Genomic DNA, 19,831 nt, shown 5'->3' on the forward strand with positions numbered 1-19,831 from the left:
GTATTTATTATTTATTTGGCCTGCCATGTGGCATGTGGGATCTTAGTTCCTGGACCAGAGGTCAAACCTATGCCCCCTGCAGAGGAAGTTCGGAGTCTTAACCACTGGACCACCAGAAGTCCCGTCCTGTGCATTTTTAAAGGCACCTACTATTGACAAGCAGTCACCCAAAAGATGACATGATTGCAATGAAACTTCCAGACACTCTCTGGTGTGGTATGAGAATTGCACAGGCTCTGCTCTCTGACGTAGTAGGTTTAAAGTCTGGATCAACCATTCCTTAGTTACATAACCTTAGACAAGTTACTTATTCTGCATTTCTGTCCTTTCGAAGGATAATTATAGTCGCATTTCTATAGGAACATTCCCTGTATTAAGTGAGATAATATACATGAAGCACCAGGCACTATACCTGACACATAACAGGAGTCCATTAATAGTAGACGATTATTTAGATGTAAAGATCTCCCAAGATGTAAAGGCCATGGGGTCATAAAGTCAGACACAACTGAGCGACTGAACTGAACTGAAAGTTCTCCCAGTCAGTAATTCCCAAACACTACCTCATAGATAATCATTACCTGCTGCTGCTGCTAAGTCACTTCAGTCGTGTCCGACTGTGCGACCCCATAGACAGCAGCCCACCAGGCTCCTCTGTCCCTGGGGTTCTCCAGGCAAGAATACTGGAGTGGGTTGCCATTTCCTTCTCCAGTGCATGCATGCATGCTAAGTTACTTAAGTCATGTCCGACTCTGTGCGACCCCATAGACGGCAGCCCACCAGGCTCCGCTGTCCACAGGATTCTTTAGGCAAGAATACTGGAGTGGGTTACCATTTCCTTCTCCAAATCCTTACCTGCAGTTAAAGCTAATCACAAGCAGGAAGGATTCTGAAAGCCTGAAAGTTACTTTGGGTCTCATGATCCACGTGGGAACGAGAATCTGGAGTTCCAGTAACAGGTTTTTCAGGATATTTGCTTTCAAAAAGTATCCACCCCATTCCACGGCCCTCAGCCAGCCGTGCAATACCTGTGTCCCTCCCAGTCTTTCACACCCCTCGACAGAGAGTGGCCATTTCTCACGCCTCCTGTGGCTCATTCCCATTAGCTTGCTCTAAAAGCTTCTGAAGTTTTCAGGTGGAAATACTTGAAAGCAAACGTCATGCTCTTATTTCTAATTCCCAAGAGGCTCACCATTCTCTTTGCCCACTTTTCACAGTTTCCTGGGTCCAGGCGACATCGTGAAGGTGAGCGCTGTCTCCACACCCAACAGAGTCTGATAGAGGGTTAGGAGGCAGCCAAAGTAGTCTCTTTGTCTCTATTCCAAGATAAAGAACTTTTTCAAAACATTTGCATTTTCAAAAGGTCATTGGTGGTAGGATTATAGGTATTTGGCATTTTTAAAATGACTTTCAGCATTTTCCTAATTATCTCTAAGTATTATCTTTACTATAAGATTCTTTGGGACCATCTGTAATTACAAAAGCATTTTGTGCTCAATGCAGAAAACTTGGGAAACATAAAGGAAAAAGAAAAGTCCCCTTAATGACATCATGTAAAGATAACAGCTGTTAACATTTTGGCAAATATCTTTCCACACTTTTCTCTCTGCAAAGATGCTTCATTTTTGTGATCCGGAAAGAAAAGTAAACATTTAAGAGACAAAGCCTTGAGTCTTTAGTCTTCAATTTATTTCTGTTTTTAAACAGCGTCTAACGGCTTGGAAAAGTCCCTAACAGCAAGGGCCTGCCCCATTCATTCCCAGAGGCTCCCCTAGTCAGGGCTGGGGTCCTGGCTCCAGTTACTCCCCTTCAGCCACACCAGTCACCAGGCCTATTTTCTCTCCATCTCTGGAGACATGGAACAGAAGAGGGTCTCCAGTTAGAGGCAAAATTGGAACTAAGGGATGCTGCATGGAAGGACTGGGCTGAGACACAGCTGCCTTTGTTAGTCTTGGGATATTTTGGGATTTGGTAGCATGCTCAGCGGAGAAGGCAATGGCACCCCGCTCCAGTACTCTTGCCTGGAAAATCACATGGACGGAGGAGCCTGGTAGGCTGCAGTCCATGGGGTCGCTAAGAGTCGGACACAACTGAGCGACTTCACTTTCACTTTTCACTTTCATGCATTGGAGAAGGAAATGGCAACCCACTCCAGTATTCTTGCCTGGAGAATCCCAGGGACAGGGGAGCCTGGTGGGCTGCCACCTATGGGGTCACACAGAGTCAGACACGACTGAAGTGACTTAGCAGCAGCAGCATGCTCAGACAGGAGGGCGTGAAGAGGGGCTCCTGGACTCCTCTCTGGCCTCATTCATTCCTGGGCAAGCTGCACAGCACCCCTTCCTCTTGCCTAGCTCCTCAGTGCACTGCCTTTAAAAGCTGGGCAAAGGATGGCCAATGTCATTCAGCATTCCTGGCCGTGATCTGCTCAGCTGCTCTTTACTCCTGACCTAGACAGGATGGGTAACCGAGAAGGTGACGATTCAGACCTGAGTGTCCCACTACCTCACGCTACAAAGCTTGGGATCTGACTGTACCAATCCCTTACCAATTCTCACCTAAAAGGGAATAATACAAGGGCATCTCTTTGTGAGACGGGGCAAACCTGGGCATTTAAACCCCAAGCACAGGCACAGATGGGCCCCCAGGCCAGAGATGCCTCAATGCATGCACTGAAGCAGCAGGGCAGCTCAGCTGGGAGATAGGGGCCCTAACTTCTCTCCACACCCATGGTAACCATGGAAACATAACCACCCCCTCTGCCAGCTGCCTGCGTTTAGACAACCAGGCCTGGCCCACCTCCACCCAGCAGAGGCCTGAACTGAAGCCAGTCTGGCCACAGAGTTTTGCAGGAAGAACTGGGATTGGGTGATGTGGTCAGTCCAGGCTTCCAGCACAGCTCAGGAGGGCTACCACAGGAGCCTCCACGCCTTGCTGCCTGGGCTGGGGTCAGACGGGGCTTAGTCAGCCAGCACAGCGGCCGGCAGAGCCAGCCACGTGGCCCCGGATGCCCTCGGCCTATGGGCTAACAGCTGCTGTGGGGCAGTAGCCCTTGCTGCAGTAGCAGCAGCCTCTGAGACTCACTGACGGGGCTCTCTGGCTGCTGCTCGCCCTGCGCAGGCCGCTCAGCCAGCTCCCCAGGGCTGAGGATGTACCGATAGTCACTGGGGGTGCCCCCCACGGCCCCCAGACCACTGCCATCTCCCACCCCGCTGCTGGCCTGGTCCCCGCCAGGCAACTCCAGGTCGCCTCCCTCAGTAGGCTCCTGGGCCCCCTCAAGGTTGATGTACAAGGGGTCCTGGCTGGCGGACAATACAGACAGGCGGCCCAGGACCGTCTCCAACTCCATTCGTAGACACGTGAAGCTTGGGCGCTGCTTGGGGTCGGCACTCCAGCATTGGTACATGAGCTCATACCTGGGACAGACAGAAGGGTGAGGGGAGGGAGTGAGGAGCCAGAGAAAGGGGAAGAAGGGTCCTCCTCTCAAAAGCAGAGGCCCCTTTATTATATGAAACCACAATTTAAAAAGATGTGATTGTGGAAGTTCCCTGGTGGCCTAGTGGTTAGGATTCTGGCTTTCGCTGCCGTGGCCCAGATTCAATCTCTGGTCAAGGAACTGAGATCCTGCAAGCCACATGGCAAGGTCAAATATATATAAATTGAACACTCTGTGTCTGGCACTATTTACTGGCCCTATGGGTTTACTGTGTATCTGGCACTATTCTAAGTATTTTATATTTATTACTAATTCTCACAATATTATGAAATAAGTGATTCCTACTCTACCAATGCTCAAAAAAAGGCACAGAGAGGTTAAGAACGTTGACTAAGGTCACACAAGTAGAAAGTGATGAAAGCAGGTGGGTAGGGTCTAGAGTCCCTCTTCTGCTGTTTTGGGACGGGGTAGTAGGAGTGTTTTTTGTCCTGTGAAACACAGCCAGGAGTCAGGGTTATCTGGAGGAGAGTGAGATTTGAGCATTCACCCTTTGTCCTAAATCCTCATCCATTCAGGGGGTCTTAAATCCTCATTGTTCATGGACACCTTTGAGAATCAGAAAAGCTTCCAGCCCCTTCCCTGGCAGCAACATTTTTTATGTACAACTTTAGGAGCTTTATAGATCCCCTGAGGTCTTATTTCTATTCCCAGTGAATGCCTCATGCTGAAGGAAAAAAAAAATCTAACAGGAAGGGGCTGAGACCAGATCTAGTCAGAGCAAATGCCTGACTTTCTTGCCTGTGCCCACAATAAAAGTGCCAAACACTCCCCACATACCAGGCCTCCTGACAGTGGCCTCCAATGATGGGGGGAAAATCATGCCAGACACTGAATAGGTCGTGGGAATGGTCCAGGCCATGGCTGTGTGGCTGGGCTGGGATATACTGTCAAGGCCGTGCCAGGAGCCAACTGGCGCCTGTCCACGGGCTGCCTGGTGCGAGGCCAGCGCCTGCCCACCCCCTACTAACGACACTAACTTCAGTCCTGAATGACACTAAGCCAGGGCCTGGTCCCCACTGCCCAGCAGAGCCTCTGTGGCTTCAGAGGCCCAGGCAGGCTGCAGCCACTGGGAGACCTGAGTTTTCTCACTTCCCTGAGCTCTGTTGAGGGGGAAGCCCTGGTTTGTGCACTCAGATTTCCCTCTCTCCCACAGTCCTGCCTCAGGGTCCTTCAAAGCCCCTACCCTAGAGGAAAGAGGATCCCACCACTCAGGCTGAGGCTTCCTCTGCCTGTCTCCATTCTTGCACCTCTGGAGGTCCAACCCCAGAGCAGGAAATAGGTTTGTAGCCTCCCATCCCCTAGTACTAATGCAAAGGTCCTCTGGGGGCCCAGGGAAACTCTGGCTTGCATGGTGTGGGAGAATAATACTAGAATAGACAAGTCATAGTGGGGGTCATGTTTAACAGGCACATTCTAAAATCACATAGATCTAGGTTCAAGTCTCAACTTATTCACTTAATAGCTGTGTGACATGGGTCGTGTTACCTAACCTCTTTAATCCTAATTCTTCATCTAAAAAATGGGGATAATAATAGTCTTTTCCTCATAGCGTTAGAGGAGGATTACCTGAAAGAATGCCTGTGAAGTAGCCAGTTGATGTTAGCGATACTGTGTTCTAGTTACAAGGGGTTCATGACTCTCCCCCGAGCAGCAAGTGTATCACCATCCCGCCCCATTCCCAAGGGCTCCAGGCTTCCAGAAAGGAGGGAAGACAGTGCCCTTCTCCCCAGGATTGCAGTCTGTTATCTTAGGTCTCTCCACTCCCCCAGAGCAGAGGCCCAGATAAGAAAGGAACCCAACCTCCCACCCCCAGCGCCCCCTCCCTGTCAAGCAAGGAATGCGATGGAGCAGCAGTTTTTCCCAGCTCCCGTGGAGCACTCCCGGAGGGGGAGGGAGTGCTCAGCTTTGGAGAAGGAGTCTGGGTGGAGAACGGTAACAGGGGATCATGCACTGTTGCTCAACCCTGGACCTTCTGTCCCTGGGGGCGAGGGGTGGATTCCTGGTTCTCCCTGGAATCTGGAGAAGATGAGCGATAGGTAAAGGCTGGAGGAAGAACTATAGGAATGATAAAGGAGGAGAGAAAGGAAACAGGAGTCGTAGATGAAGAAGAAAGTTCGGGGTAGGAGTCAGACTTGCCTCTAATGACAAGGATATTTCCACAAAAGTTCAGTTGAGGATCGCAGCCCCCACCAGGACCGCAGGTGTGGTGGTAGCCGTCACCTGAAACCCCAAACACCTGTTCCCACCCAGAATCCCCTTCCGGGGACACTCACACGTCCTCCATACACTCCGGAGGCTGTTTCAGGCGGTTCCCGCCGATGAGGTAGTTGTAAATCTCAGCGTTCTCGATGCCGGCATATGGCGTCTGCCCACGAGTCATGATCTCCCACATGGTCACCCCGAAGGCCCACTGGGACAGAATCGAGGTTGGACGGGAGGTGTCACTAGGCTTCCTAAGCCAGGCAGTCTCGAAGCAAGCACATCTTGGGGCTCAGGGGCCTTGGGATGGGATAGCCAGAGCCCAGAGGGCCGAGTGGGCTAGGCCCTCGGAGAGGCTACAGGTCCACCCACACACTAACCACAGCAAGGCCACCACCACCTGCTCACCACGTCACTGTGTACAGTGTACAGGTTGTCAGCCAGGCTCTCCAGGGCCAGCCACTTGACAGGCAGTTTGGAGGCACAGCCCTGACGGTAGTAGTCCCCACTATAGATCTTCCGGGAGAGTCCAAAGTCAGCCACACACACCGTCATGTCTTCTGCCAGCCTGGGAGGGGTTGGAGGATGGGGTCAGCCTTCCACCAGGCCGCAGCCTTAGTAAATCCAGAGTGTCCTTGTCCCCAAGCCATCTCCTCACAGAGCAGATACTGTCCTAGTCGGGGGCTAGTTCTTCCTGGCATTGCTTCCTGCCTCCCACCCGAACCCTCCCGAATTCACATACATGCAGTTCCGAGCAGCCAGGTCTCGGTGGATAAAGTTCCGGGAGCTCAGATACTCCATGCCACAGGCAATGTCCACCATGAACCGGACCAGGGTCTGCAGCGGCAGGTTCTGGTGGGCAGACAGGACAGCAAGCTCAGGACAGACCTAGCCAGGGCAGGAGGAACGGGATTCCCTGACCAGGAAACCTAACAACTGTCCTCAGAATCGCTGAAAGGAAGGGGGTGGAGGGGCTTCCCAGTGCAAGGAAGCTTTGGCAAACCTGAGGGAGAGCACCCAAAAGTCAAGATTGTCCCAGTCTGGGGCCCCATGGGGCTCCTCTCCCAGGAAGGGGCCTGGCCAAACCTCAATTCCCAATGGGGACTTGCAAGGGAGAAGGAAGCCTGTTAGCAATAAAAGTCAGACTTGGAGCCTACCTTCTCCCAACCAACTCAAACGGCCCTGCCCACCAAGCCACCTCTCTCCCAGGGTTTCTGGGCCTTTCCAACTCCCAGCCACTCCCACCCCAGGCACTCACAAAGGGGTTCTCGCCAATCCGGGAGGAGAGCAGGAAGGCGTGCAGGTCCCCGTGCTTCATGAAAGGCAGGATGACCATGGGGATGGGAAGACGGCCTTTGGCCCTGCTCCGGAGGCTCACCCCTGGGGACAAGGGGGGGTCAGAGGGGCACATAAAGGTCAAGGGACAGTCCAAGCATCTGCGCGCATCCCCACCTGCTGGTCCTTCCTCTAGCCCTGGCTCTGCTACCTCTTTCCGCGGAAGTTCCACACTGGCCTGGCGACTCCCTAGGAGTCATTCTGGCTGCCCCTGAATCTCTGGAGCATCTTCTCTGTCTCCTCCTCCTCTGTTTACCCAAGCAGTCGTCAAGGTACAGGGTCTGCAAACTGAGCTCCTTACCTGGGGCCTGATCAGATCTCAGCCACGCCCCTCCTTGCTGTTTTGGTGTCTGCTTACTCACCAGGCAAGTCCGAGCTTCTCCCCACAGGCTCCCCTGGCACCTTGGGGAAGCACAGTTTTAGCCTCATTTTACATTTACCTCCCCCAAGAAGGGACTCACCAACAAGCTTGGCCACGTGTGGGTGGTCAAACTCCTTCATGCAAGCCGCTTCCCTGAGGAACTCTTCAATGTCGCTCGAGGCAATGATGTCAGCTGGGAGGAAAAGAGGGAGGGAAGGAGGGAGACGTGACCACCGTGGGCGTGGGGAAACAGTCTGGTCATGAGCAGGAGGAAACCTCACAGGCTGGTCTGTCCAACATCTCCACTCGCTCATGCTTTCTCTTTGGTTTGGACAGCCAAACCACTCAACCAACCACAGCTTTAGTCACCCTGAGTGAAACCAGAGGACAGTCACTGCTGAGGCAGAGGACAGAGGCTGGGGCACCAAGGAGTGTGGTTTTATGCCTGTGAATTATTCACGTGGCACAGAAAGCATCCCAGTTAGGGCTGAATAACACATCTTGGAAAGTCTAGGGGCCCAGCAGAGCCTGCTTCAGAATCAGCCCCTTCTTTCACCTTCCCAAGTGACACCCTCACTCCACTATAGTAATATTCTCTACTCACCTTTCAGCATCTTTACAGCCACTTTCACAAAGGAGCCATCCTCCTGCTTCAACTGGGCCTCCCGCACTGAACCAAACTCTCCTAGGAACCGATCCAAACAATGGTGAGTCCCCTTGGCCTCTTGCTCCTCACTCACCTCCCCAGTGATCCTTCATAGGGACACAGTATCACTTTCTGGGGCCACTGAAGAAGGCTCCCTCATTCATAGCAAAGCAAAGTAAGCTAGGAGTGATGACACCTCAGCCTTTCTTGACCCCAGCCTTCATTCCCCTAAACTTCCAGCACCCAGGAGTTTATGAGCATATCCTGTTCATAGGAGCTGACCTACATCCACAGCCCCAGAGTGACATGGAAGCAACCAGCCCCGGCAGCTCACGCCCGTCTCTGCTCAGCCCCACACACCTTTGCCCAACATCCGGCCCAGGGTGAACTGCTGCTCTGGGATGAGCACATCTTCCAGTTTGTCCTTCAGCTCATCACTGATGCCCAAACTGTCCACTGTGGGGAGGTGGCCGTAAGAAAGTGCAGGGACCTCTCTGGTCCTGATCCAAAACTCAGTCTGCCTCCTCCACCCCAGACGCCACCCTCAAAGCAGAGGTGAGCTTTATTCAGCTCCCCCACAGCTGGGCTGGCGACCTCTGCCAGGATAGGTCTACGTGTCTTTTCCATGGTGTGCCTAGGACTCAGCAAGGTTCAGACCTATTGGTCAAATCAGTAAGAGAAAGGCAGGTGCGGGTTCAAGACAGCTCATTCCTTCCTCATATGACTCCCCACCACTCACTCACGTGTGGCCTCGATGCGTTCAGGCCTTTCCCGATTGAAGGACCGTGCTGCCCGGAAGTGAACAGCTGGCTCCCCCCGGGCCATGACGCTGTCAAAGGCTTGCCTAAAAGGAGACCCAGGACTTGGAGTCCGCTCCAAGGTCTTCAGTAAGTGCCTGCTTCTCTCTCCATGTCCCCAGCCCTTACCCAAACCGTGTCTCCTTCCTCCTCTTTCGAAGCAGGATGAGGGCCAGGGCAGCAGCTGTCACCAAGGCTGTCAGCACACCCAGGACCACCGGCACCCAGGATGTGCGGCTGTGGGGAGCACCCTGCTGGCCTGTGAGAGACGGGGGCAGTAGCACGAGCTAGGCTGACACCACAGAGGCCCTTTAGAATTTTTAAATGATGGTCACTAAGCCTGATCCAATGGCTCCTCTCAGTCAGTAAGGGAGCAGAGTGGAAAGAGGCTCCAAAGGAAGACCCAAGGGTTCCTATTCTGTCAGCCACAGGCCCTGGCTCTTGGGACCTACAGTGTGACCAGGCATTTCTATGCTAGCTTGCAGGGCATGGGGGTGGAGGATGAGATACAACCCTGGCCTCAAGTGCTTGACTCTGAGTCTTCGGGCCTCTTAGGAGGGGAGGTGCTGCCAATCGCCTCCCATCAGTCCAGGTTGCCCTGGAAAGCCTCAACCCCGTGGCCCCTTCCCCTTATAGGCCTTACCTGCGTGGTCATGAGAAGAGACCACCAGTGGCTGACTCCAGGGCCCACAGCCAACTGCATTGGTGACACACACACGCACAGTCAGGTCCTTCTGGGGGTCCCAGACCGTCAGGTTGGCCCTGGTCCCCTCCACCGTCAGCTCACCCTGTAGCCAGGAAAAGCCCCCATCCCACACTGAGCCTGAGGAAAAAGACTCCAGCTGGGTGGGGCCTGAAGGCAGAAAAAGATCTCACTAGGAACATGGGCGGCGAGGAACACTGTGGGTTCAGGGGATGCAGGGACACAACCTGCTGGGAGTCATCACATTCCTGCTGCAGGCTGCAGAGGCCTCTCCTGAACACAAACAAGGCTCAGTCTGAGAAAGCAGGGGTGGGGGATGGGAGGGAACTGAGGGGTGGAAGAGGATAAGAAGGCCTTATCTGTGTCCTCCCCCGTTTGTGCAGGAATGTACTTCCTGCCTGACTTTCAAAGTGGACACTGGAAGCAGTCTTAACAAGAGATGGACTCCAATGAAGAAGGCAGCCTGCAGAGGAGGGCAGGACAGTGTAGACTCCCAGGGGTGGTGGAAGGCCCACCACAGCCCCCGGGCTCACCAAGGACCGCTAACCTGAATCTTGAAGGGCCTCAGAGCCCTGACGGCTGACTCTAGTGCACTTGGAGGGTGGAAGTTTCCCTTACCTGGGTACCATTGTCTTGAGCCCAGGACATTTTATAGGGTCCCAGGGGGCCTTCTGAAGGGCTCTCGGGGATCACTTCTTCCCACTCCAGGATGAGGCCAGAGTCTGTGCGGATGGCACGGAGGTTCTGGGGAGCGCTGGCTGGGGCTGTTCCCAAAGAGAGAAGCTTGCTAAGAGCCCTGCCCTGCCTGCACACCGTCACTAGCCCATGTGGGCCTTTGGAACCGGCTCCATAGAACTAAACTGCTCAGAGAGCAACAGGTGGGGGAACAGTTTGTCTGCCATTGCTGACTGCTATTACCCGCTGTCCTGGGGAGTAGGGGTGAGCAATGGCAAGGCCTGGACCATCCCAGTGAGGCAGGGTATTGCTCTTCATCACCTTGGTTGCTCCTCCGTGGCATCCTTCACTCTCCTCTCCTCACAGCCCTGCAGCCTCCTTGCAATTGCTAGGAACTCCACACACGTTTGTGCTATAGGGCCACTGCGCCCTCTTTCTGCAGGGATTTCCCCCCAAATATGGGTCCTTCCTTATCATTCAGACCTCAGATCTCTGTATCCAGGTATTCCTGGAGCCCCCTAGGGCACTCTTTACCACCGTACTATCCAATCTTTTCTGCTTGTCTGCCCCACTCACTAGAACTAGAGCTGCTGGGTGGGGGCTGGATTTATCCAGTTCACAGGTAAGTAGCAAGCACTTAGTGAAGTGTTGGCTGACTGATGTATGATCCCCCCTCAGGTAACCCTCTTTCAATCAACTCCATTCAGAACTGGAGCTGATACTGCCCGCCCCCGCTCATCCCTGCCCAGGCACTCTGCTCTCTAAGTCCTTTACCTAGACCCTTCGTGCGAAAGGGCACCCAGTCAGCATATGGAGACGGCCCCAAGGCATTGGCACAGCGAACTCTGAGGCTGTAGTTGGTGGCGGGTGTCAGGTCCCGAAGCAGGCAGGTAAAAGGTGGCACAGGGACCATGACAGCCAGAACCTCCCAGTCTCCTGGGGCCTGAGTCACCTACAGAATAGCAGAAAAATCAGTGATGTGAGGGAGGGAGGCTTCTTAGGCATGCGAGATGAGATGAAAGGTAGGATAGGTATGGATATGACTGGGGGTTTTAATCTATGCCTCTTCAAGTCTATCAGTGGAGTAACCAAGACATGGAAGCAACCTAATGTCCACCAAGAGATGGATGGATAAAGAAGATGTGGTATATGTATGTATGCACACATATATGTGGGTACATGTATACCCAGTGGAATATTACTCAGCCATAAAAAATGAAACAATGCCATCTGCCACAACATGGATGGACCTAGAGATTATCATACTAAACAAAACAAGTCAGAAAGAGAAAGACAAACACCACATGATATCACTTACACGTGGAATCTGAAATACAACAAAAATGAATACATACATGAGGCAGAAGCAGACTCACAGACATAAAGAACCAACGTGTGGCTGCCAAGGCGGGGGGTTGGGGAGAGGGAAGGATTGGGAGTTGGGGATTAGCAGATGCAAATTAGTATACATAGGATGGGTAAACAACAAGGACCTACTGTATAGCACAAGGAACTATATTCAATGTCCTGAGATAAATCATAATGGAAAATGAAGAACATATATATCTATAACTGAATCACTTTGCTATACTGCAGAAATTAACACAACACTGTAGATCAACTATACTTCAATTAAAAAAAAAACTATCAGCAGACATTTGCAACCCATCCCTTCCCACACTCTCCCACTACACGTTCCACACCTCTACATCTTTGCAAATTCTGTTCCCTTTGCTGGAAATGACCTGTTCTTCCTAATGAAGTCCAACTCATCCTTCAAGATTCAGTGCAAATATCACTTTCTCTGTGAAACACTTTCTCAAATACTCAGTAAAATTGATGCCCCTTTGTGGACATGAGTTTGAGTAAACTCCAGGAGTTGGTGATGGACAGGGAGGCCTGGCGTGCTGCGATTCATAGGGTCGCAAAGAGTCAGACACGACTGAGCACCTGAACTGAACTGAACTGTGCTTGATGCATAATTGTTAGAGTGGATACCACTCTTTGTATTCATTTGGCAAAAAAGTTTGTTTACATTTCCATAAGTTGTTACAGAAGAACCCAAACTTTTGGGCCAACCCAGTAACTGTTTAAATGCCAGCCCAGAGTCTCAGAGCTTCTCAAGGGCAAAGTGCCTAGGAGCTTGGGGTCCCCATGAACCTGGCCTGCACCTTACACTTTGGGGACCCAGGGCAAGAGTACAAATAGGGAGATCCAGTGTACCATATGACTAAACATTATGATTTTATATGATTTTAAATGTTAAAAATCAGCTAACAGGATATTAAGTAAAATAATTTCTATATTAATATACTGACAAACAAAGCTACAAAACAACCTGGAAGATCAGGTTTGCATTTATCTACAATTCTCTGAATCCTTGGAGTTCCAAGCCTGAATGAGACAGCACAAGAGCCAGCCTCCAGGCAAGGGTCTGCACCATGAGGGACATCATGTGGATGGGTGTGGACAGTGGCCTCCATACCCATTCCCCCTCAGATGGCTGTCCTTGGGGCTTAAGGGTGCATGTACCTCAGTGTGACCCATCCTTGGGAGGATGGAACAGGGAAGAGCCGGATATCAGCCCCAGAAGTAGACAGATTTAAGAACAGGGGGTGTCCTGGTGAGCTGGACGGGTATATTCCCTTGGCCCTATGTATTCCCTGCCCAGGGGCAAGAGGTGCAACCAAAGGAGGGACAGAGTGGGGTCCTCTAAAGGGGGGAACCCAGAGCAGGGCCCTTTGCTGGCCAGGAGAACTGCCTAGAACTGTTTCAAAGGTTCCCCTTTAATAGCTTCGAAGTGAGCAGACAAAAACGAACAAGCTGGCATTGCCTCATTTTTAGATCACTTTACTTAGCCCTCCCACTCTCTAATGCCCAGGACCTCTTCTGGTCCCCTGTTCTCTGAGGCCTGAGTCAGGGTGTGGAGCACGAGAGTATAGGCATCAGATAAATCAAAGCTTTGGAGTTTTGCCCACATAAGTAAAACTCTTACAGGGTATCCCCAGTCTGATCCACCGATCTGTTTTCTAGCCTGAAGAAAGCACAGGTTGAACTGATCTGCCATCACTTGTTTACCAGAGCACCCAATAATAAGGGGCAACGGCCAGGGCTGTTCCTGGTAAGGGAATAACACCTGAATAGAGCTGGAGTCCAAGCCCCGAGGGCAAGACTAAGTAAATGTGATACCACTGTCAACCAAGTGCCACCAAGACAGCCAGAAGGAGGATGGCCAGGAGAGCCTGTCCCACCCTCTCAGCCTACCTGGACTGTACAGGATTGGATCAGGGCTCGGCCGTCGGCCCCCGGCACCCAGGCCACGCTAACGTTGCTGCTGGAGAGCTTCGTCACTGTGATGTTGAAGGGGGCTGCGGGCAGTGCTGCAGATGGGGACGTAGAGTCAGTGCCCAGGAAGGACAGAGAAAGGGAGAGAGTATGGGAGTGGAGCCTTGAGTCCCTCCCTAGGGTTTCCCCCACCAAAATGAGGGCCACTCAGCACTCCCAGGACCACAGTAATACAGAAGCCAAGCAACCAGCAGCAGACAGCTGCTCATACCTGGGAGAGGGCCTAGGCTGTGGCGATAGGTCGCCTCTCCCTGAATCAAAAGCCTTGTCTAATCAAGGAATAAGGTAAGACAGTGGATGGGTGGGGGACACAGTATCTCAGCCTTGGGAGATACCAGTGAGAGGCAAGTGGCCCTGCAGCCACAACCCATTCCCGAGCATACATCAGCTCTCTCTCTCTCCCTCTGTACCCCTCCCACTGTGCAGCAGCCCTCTGGGTCTCTACCATCCTGCTAGGCTGTTTCTCCCACCCCCATTCCCTCCACAGGGGCTGGAGAAGCAAGACTGGGCATGAGCCTTGACCGTCTCCTGCTAGCTCCCTCTCTTCTTCCCTCCCAAGGACTCTGCTCCGAGATGGGAAATCTGCTGTGACGTCAGGTTTCTATTCTCATCGCAGCAGCCGTGCAGGGTCTCAGGTGCTCCCACTAGGAATGGAGCTATGCCAATTAACCCCTCATCCCCCAGACCGAGGCGAGTTGCAACACCAAACAATTCTAACTTCACCCACAGCCTGCAGAGAGGGCCTCTGCCTCACGGCTCCTCACTTCCTGGGGTCCTCCTACCTTGAAGATGAACAGTGGCCGTGCGAGAAGAGGCCAGGCCTTTTGGGTTGTGAGCTTCACAGGAGAACACAGTGCTCTGGGTCACCCCTGGGGCCAGAAAACCTTAATTAGCATGCCCTGAGCATCAACTCCCACTCAGTCTGGGATTGGGGAAGGGGGATAGCCAGGCTCTGGGTCCAGCCAAAAGAAAGGGTTAGACCATAGGGACCATGATATAAATCCCAAGGCCGGGGCTCTGTTTTCTCATCTCCTGAAAGGCAGAGTTGTGAGAACCAACTGATGTAACATATGTAAAGTGCACAGTAAAACACTTGAGAAATGTGACATGTGACACCCCCCACCCCCACCTCAATCCCATCTCTGGCAGACAGCACAAAGTTGCCTCCCTTTTCTGGTCACTCCTTTGCACATTCCAGAGAGCCCTTCTGTATTTGCTCTGTGCCAAACATTGTTCTATTTGCAAATTCTCTGCCTTTCAGTAGTTCTCTGCTCCTGATGGCACCAGTCTCGTCTAGGGGGCTGGGCCGATGGCTTCCCTTCCTTTTGTATTCCCTAGATCCCCCGTGGTGCCTAGCACAGTGTGCTGTGTGGAGTAGGAGTTCAGTGAGTGCTTATTATCTAGCTGGCTGCCTGGGGATCCCAACCACGCACTTCTGGAGAGCACTGAACCCGACCTTCCTTCTCATCTGCTCCAACACAGTGCCTCCCGAACGGGACCTGCCCTTACTTCCAACGGATCCTGCAGATCATCTCTTTTCAAATTCCTAAGGGACTTGGCAGATCAGTGTCCATCCCTCCCAACATCCAGTACATAAGACCAAGCTCAGATGCCCATCTTTTTCGGCCAGTTCAAGTCTCCACCAGAAAAAATAACTTTGTTTCACACATAAGCGAGCCTCACAGGGTGTGAGGTGTGTGCCTGGGGATCTTGGGGTCCATGTGGGTGTGCAGGCATGGTGGCTTTGGTTTAACTGTATAGAGGCATGGGAAAGGTCTGGAGATTTTCTGGAAAGGGCCATTAGAAGAGTAGGCTCGTGTATCTATCTGTGCACTGGCTTCACCTTCCCCCTTTTCCTACCCCCTCCCCCCCACTATCCCCAACTCTGCAGCCTGAGACTCTTGTCTTCTAGACAAGTCTGCCAGACACCCCTCCTAGCTCTGCGTGGGCTGGTTCCTGGCTCCTTCCCTTGGGAGGGGTGGGGGGGGATGGGTGCCCTTGGTCCTACACATTCACCTCTCAGGGCCAGCTGTGCGCGGCCTAGACTGCTCTGAACTAGCCTGCTGTGAACGAAGGCAAGACGCTCCAGTGTCTCCTTAAGCACACACAGCAGGCTCACCACAAATCAGCCCACCCGGCCAGTCTAGCACACCTGACTAATGAGCTTAGTAATGGTGCAGGTCACGTTCTCAGGCACTCTGGACACTCACAACAGCAGGCTCAGTGACTGAAGCAGGTTTGAACTCTGCCAGCCTCACCACCCCTGCTCAAAGCCCCTCCGGAGGCTGCTCACCTGTGACATTTAAAACAGAAGGAGAGGGAGCAGGTCCCCCAACCTGCGTGCCTCCTCTCCACCAGATAATGGTAACAGGTTCCGGGGGCCCCACGGCCTCACAAAACAGTTGGAAAGGGGCATTGGGCGGTACTGCAAGGTCTTTTGGCTCCACAGTGAAAAATGGCACACCTAGGGGTAAAAGGCAGGCGAGGAGTGAGCCTTGAGAGACAGATTCTCCCTTCTCTAGCAGCCCTTTTCAAAGCCAGGGAAGAGGCAGACGGTAGGGAGCTGGGGGAGGGGCAGCAAGGAGGGGGAGTGGGCGGGAGCCTTAGCAGAGTTCTGCTGGCAAGCCCCAGATCCCATTCAGGGGCCTTTGTTACTTTCTTAGTCACTTTGTTTTCCTGGGCTCAACAGCTCTGAGCTCCTACAGCTGTGGAGCCTTCCTCCCCTCTCCCAGTCCTCCCCGTCCTGGCCTGGCCACTTGGCAGAAAAGGGTCTAGCCCCAGATGGGTGCTCAAGGCTTGTTTGTCAGACAACTAGAACTCGACTGCACCCCATAGATGATGGGTCCTAGTCGTCCCCTTGGCTCTCAAATCCCCAGACTCCAGTGGGTAGGTCTTGCATGTAGGGGCTGGGCCTGGAGTCTGGTGCAATCCGGTCCCAGAAGGCAGTGGGGCCGCCCAGATTCTACTGAGCTTCCTTGCGCAAAGGTGTGGTCCCTAGCAGACCGAGCCTGCTCCAGGTCAACACGCCCACGTGGCTCTGCCTCCTCACCTTCTACCGTGAGCCACACTGGCTGGGAGGTCTCGGTTTCGCCGCCATCCTCCACCTGGCACCAGTACCGGCCCGCATCAGAGCGCTCCACTGACTTCAGGCTGTGGAAACAGGATACCAGGCCTCCCACAGTCAAGGGGGGCAGCTCTGCTGGGCAGACTCAATGGGTTCAGCCTGCCCCCATTTCTGGAAGTATCCACAGGTGGCCAAATTTAAAAAAAACAAACCACAGACCTCTGAGCATCAGCAATGCCCCCAGCTCCCAAATCCCATGGAAAGAACACAACATGCCCCCAGACTGGCATCCCACACCCTCCCCCAGTCCTGCACCTGAGGAAGCCAATCCAGTGCTGCTCACTGACGGGGATGTACACCTGATCCATGCTGTGGACCACAGCCCCGTCCTTCACCCACTGGATCTCAGGCTCTTCCATCCCCTCCACACTGCAGTTGAGCTTCACCGGCTGTCCCTGAGACACCGTCAGCTTCACTGGGGCCCCCATGAGCTTCAGGCCTGAGAGGTGGGAAAGAGAATGTGTCATTCTGCTTGACAGGCACCCTGCATCTGGAAATATCCCCCATCCTCTCCTAGCACTTAGTTTTTGTGTCAGAAGGCTCATTCCTAGCCAGTGGCCAAGGAAGCAGAGGCAGGACAGTGTGGGAGGGAAGGTGGCCTAACCAGCGCTGCGGGAGGGAACATGACAAGCTCTCCAGGCACCATTTCTACCAGTGCCAAGTTCCTCCCAGCTGTAAGGAAGTGACCTGTTCCCCATACCTCCCTGCTGGGCAATGTTAAGTCAGGCCCAGCCACCAAAAGGAAAGCAAGCCAGGCTGCAACAGCAGGGTGCCCTCATAACCTGGGGCAGGTTTTGCCCTGGGAATCACTGCTGTACCCAGTCAGAGCAACAGGCAGCCAGCTCTCCACCCAAGGTGACAGCCCAGACCCTGCACTGCTGTTGGCATCCTCCTGCACCCCCGCCTCTGGCAAATGTAAGGAGGAAGGGAAGGAGGGGGTGCTCCCCCGAAGTGGAGAACATATGGCTGCAAAACCACGTCAGATCAAACACATGGCAGCCTTCCTGGCAGCCGGCCGCTCTATTAATACCTGAATGTGTGCAGGGGCGGGTGCTAGGAAGGTAGGAGGTAGAAGGGAAGGGAGGGGCCCTGAGCCCAAGACCCCTGAGCTACTGTCGCACCAACAGGGGGCCACCCTCTAGAACACTACCTCTGAACACACACACACACACTCCAACTATGTGTTTTTAAGCAGTGAGGCAGAGAGGGGCAGGTGAACTATCTATTACACTGAAACCCAGTCCAGCTTCTTCCTGCCCTTTGCTGTGTGATGCTAGGCAAATTTCTGAGCTCTCTGATCCTAAGATACACTCTTCCGCCCATAAATACTTGTCACTATTTCCCTTCCTTTTCCTCCTCTGAGATGCTGCTATGGCAGGGAGAGCTGTCTGAAAAGAAGGTATCTGCTCCGTGGGCTGTTGCTCTGCCCTGTGTCACTTCCTACTCCTTCATCTTCTCAGGACCAGTCACAGGGCAAAGAGGGGTAGCTTTACACCCCGTACAGGACAGGCAGTCCCAGGGGTGTGTAGTGTGAACTTAGGGATCCCGGGTGCTGCAAGAAGCACTCTAGCCACTGGCAAATGCCTCAGTGGCTGTGTGGGAACACAAGGCTGAGCAAACACCAGCAACTCTGCCCCAGTCCATCATCTCCAACACGCCTGGGTTTCAGGAAGCTCAGAGCAGGCACAGGGGCTAGAGTATGCCCAGGTGTTTTCTGCGACTGGACACTGTGAAAGCCCCTGTACCTACATGATGTAGGGGTCCTGTGGGTGCTCAGTCCCAGCCCCAGGGGCTTCAGAGTGGACCTTCGCGTGTGGGGCGAGCAGGCTGGGGTCCCCAGGACTGGGAGGGGAGAACAAACAACTCGGAACATCGAGGCGGGAAAAGCCAGTCCCTGACATCCCCCGCTGACCGCTCAGCTCGCAGCCCCACTCCTTTCCTTAGAACCCCGCCAGAAGAGCCCGGACGCGAGAAAGTTGGGGCGGGGGGCCAACCCAAGATCCCGGGGCGAGCCCACCGCTGAGCCCCCTTCCCCAGCCCCCGAGCCTCGGCCTTCCAGCTTGGAGCCCTCGGCTCGAATCTTCGGCCCGCCCAGGCCCCGGGCTCGCCCCGCTGCAGTCCCCGGGCTCCGATCCCCGCCGCGCCCCTCCGCAGCCCCCCGCTCTCCGCCGCCCCCCGGGCAGCCCCTACCTGCGGCCGCGGGCTCGGGGAGCAGCAGAACTGCCAGACCCGCCAGCAGGAGCAGCGGCGGCGGCGGCGGCGGCCGCGGCAGCGGCGGGAGCCCCGACCGCCCCATGCTCCGCCTCAGCGCCATCGGCGGCGACGCCGCACCATGCCGGGCCCGGCCCGCGAGCGACCAGGGAGGAGGGAGGAGAAGGAGGAGGGAGGAGGAGGAGGAGGAGGGCCGAGGGAGGGACGGGGGCCGGCCCGGGGGGCGGTGCTGGGGCTGGGGCTCCGAGACCCGCGCCCGCTGCGAGTCGCCGCGGCGGCTGTCAGCCACGCGGGGTCCCCGGGGCCGCTCCTGGGCCACCGCGCTCCTTCCACAGCCGTCGCCGCCGTCGCCGCCGCCGCTGATTCATGTTCTTCTTGGAGCCGCCGGCTCCTCCCCGGCCCGCCCGCCGGCAGCCCGAGCTCGTACCGCCCCCCCGCGGAACCCCGGGCGGCTAGCTCCGGGCACCAACCTAGTAGCTGCCAGCCAGCCGGGCCTCCGGCCGACCTCCACCCACAGACCTCCGTAGCCCCGGCCGGCACCCGCGGTCCCAGAGAATACCCCAGTGGAGAACCCAAGGACCTGGCTGGGTCCCCTAGATGGGCACCACAACCACGCCCCTCCTTTCCTTAAATACACCCCAGCAGCTTTTCCAACCCAGCACTCTAGATCCTTCCCTCAAAACCTTCCTAGAAACCTCTACCACACCCCAACTTTTGTCCAGACCCTGACCACAGAACCCAGCACCCTCCTCTCATCACAGAAAATTTCCCCTGGATACTTCCAACCATCAGGCCCTGAAATTGTGGTGACTCAGTGCTCCCCCCACAGGACCTACTAGCACACCTTCGTGCCTCATTCATGAGTTTTTCACCCAGATTCCCTATATTCATATTCCACTTTCCACCCCTTTATCTCCAAGACCTTGGGCCTTGGGTCTT

The 19,831-nt window shown here is 54.2% G+C and overlaps 1 protein-coding gene across 1 annotated transcript; it reads right to left on the minus strand.

Annotated features, from left to right (window-relative positions):
• Nucleotides 1-1,667: 1,667 nt before the first annotated feature.
• On the minus strand, nucleotides 1,668-19,010 carry TYRO3 (TYRO3 protein tyrosine kinase). The gene is made up of 19 exons (XM_061157517.1): nucleotides 18,872-19,010; nucleotides 16,937-17,120; nucleotides 16,607-16,707; nucleotides 15,851-16,021; nucleotides 14,340-14,426; nucleotides 13,477-13,592; nucleotides 10,987-11,164; nucleotides 10,156-10,301; nucleotides 9,478-9,622; nucleotides 8,964-9,093; nucleotides 8,781-8,881; nucleotides 8,398-8,493; nucleotides 7,996-8,076; nucleotides 7,492-7,584; nucleotides 6,954-7,075; nucleotides 6,438-6,547; nucleotides 6,104-6,263; nucleotides 5,770-5,906; nucleotides 1,668-3,416 (listed from the first exon to the last, which is right to left on the minus strand). Exons 1-19 carry the CDS (start codon nucleotides 18,993-18,995, stop codon nucleotides 3,026-3,028), a joined length of 2,673 nt encoding a protein of 890 aa, XP_061013500.1. The 5' UTR covers nucleotides 18,996-19,010; the 3' UTR covers nucleotides 1,668-3,025.
• Nucleotides 19,011-19,831: the final 821 nt, after the last annotated feature.

Source organism: Dama dama, chromosome 12 (assembly GCF_033118175.1).
Source record: "Dama dama isolate Ldn47 chromosome 12, ASM3311817v1, whole genome shotgun sequence".
In the NCBI taxonomy this organism is placed as follows: domain Eukaryota; kingdom Metazoa; phylum Chordata; class Mammalia; order Artiodactyla; family Cervidae; genus Dama; species Dama dama.

Coding starts and splice junctions, on each gene's coding strand:
- TYRO3 (XM_061157517.1), bottom strand. CDS start 18,995: ATGGCGCTGAGGCGGAGCATGGGGCGGTCGGGGCTCCCGCCGCTGCCG. Junction 13,593..14,339: donor GGCCACTGTTCATCTTCAAG/GTAGGAGGACCC, acceptor CCCCATCTGCAG/CACTGCCCGCAGCCCCCTTC. Junction 7,585..7,995: donor GGCTGTAAAGATGCTGAAAG/GTGAGTAGAGAA, acceptor TTTTCCTCCCAG/CTGACATCATTGCCTCGAGC.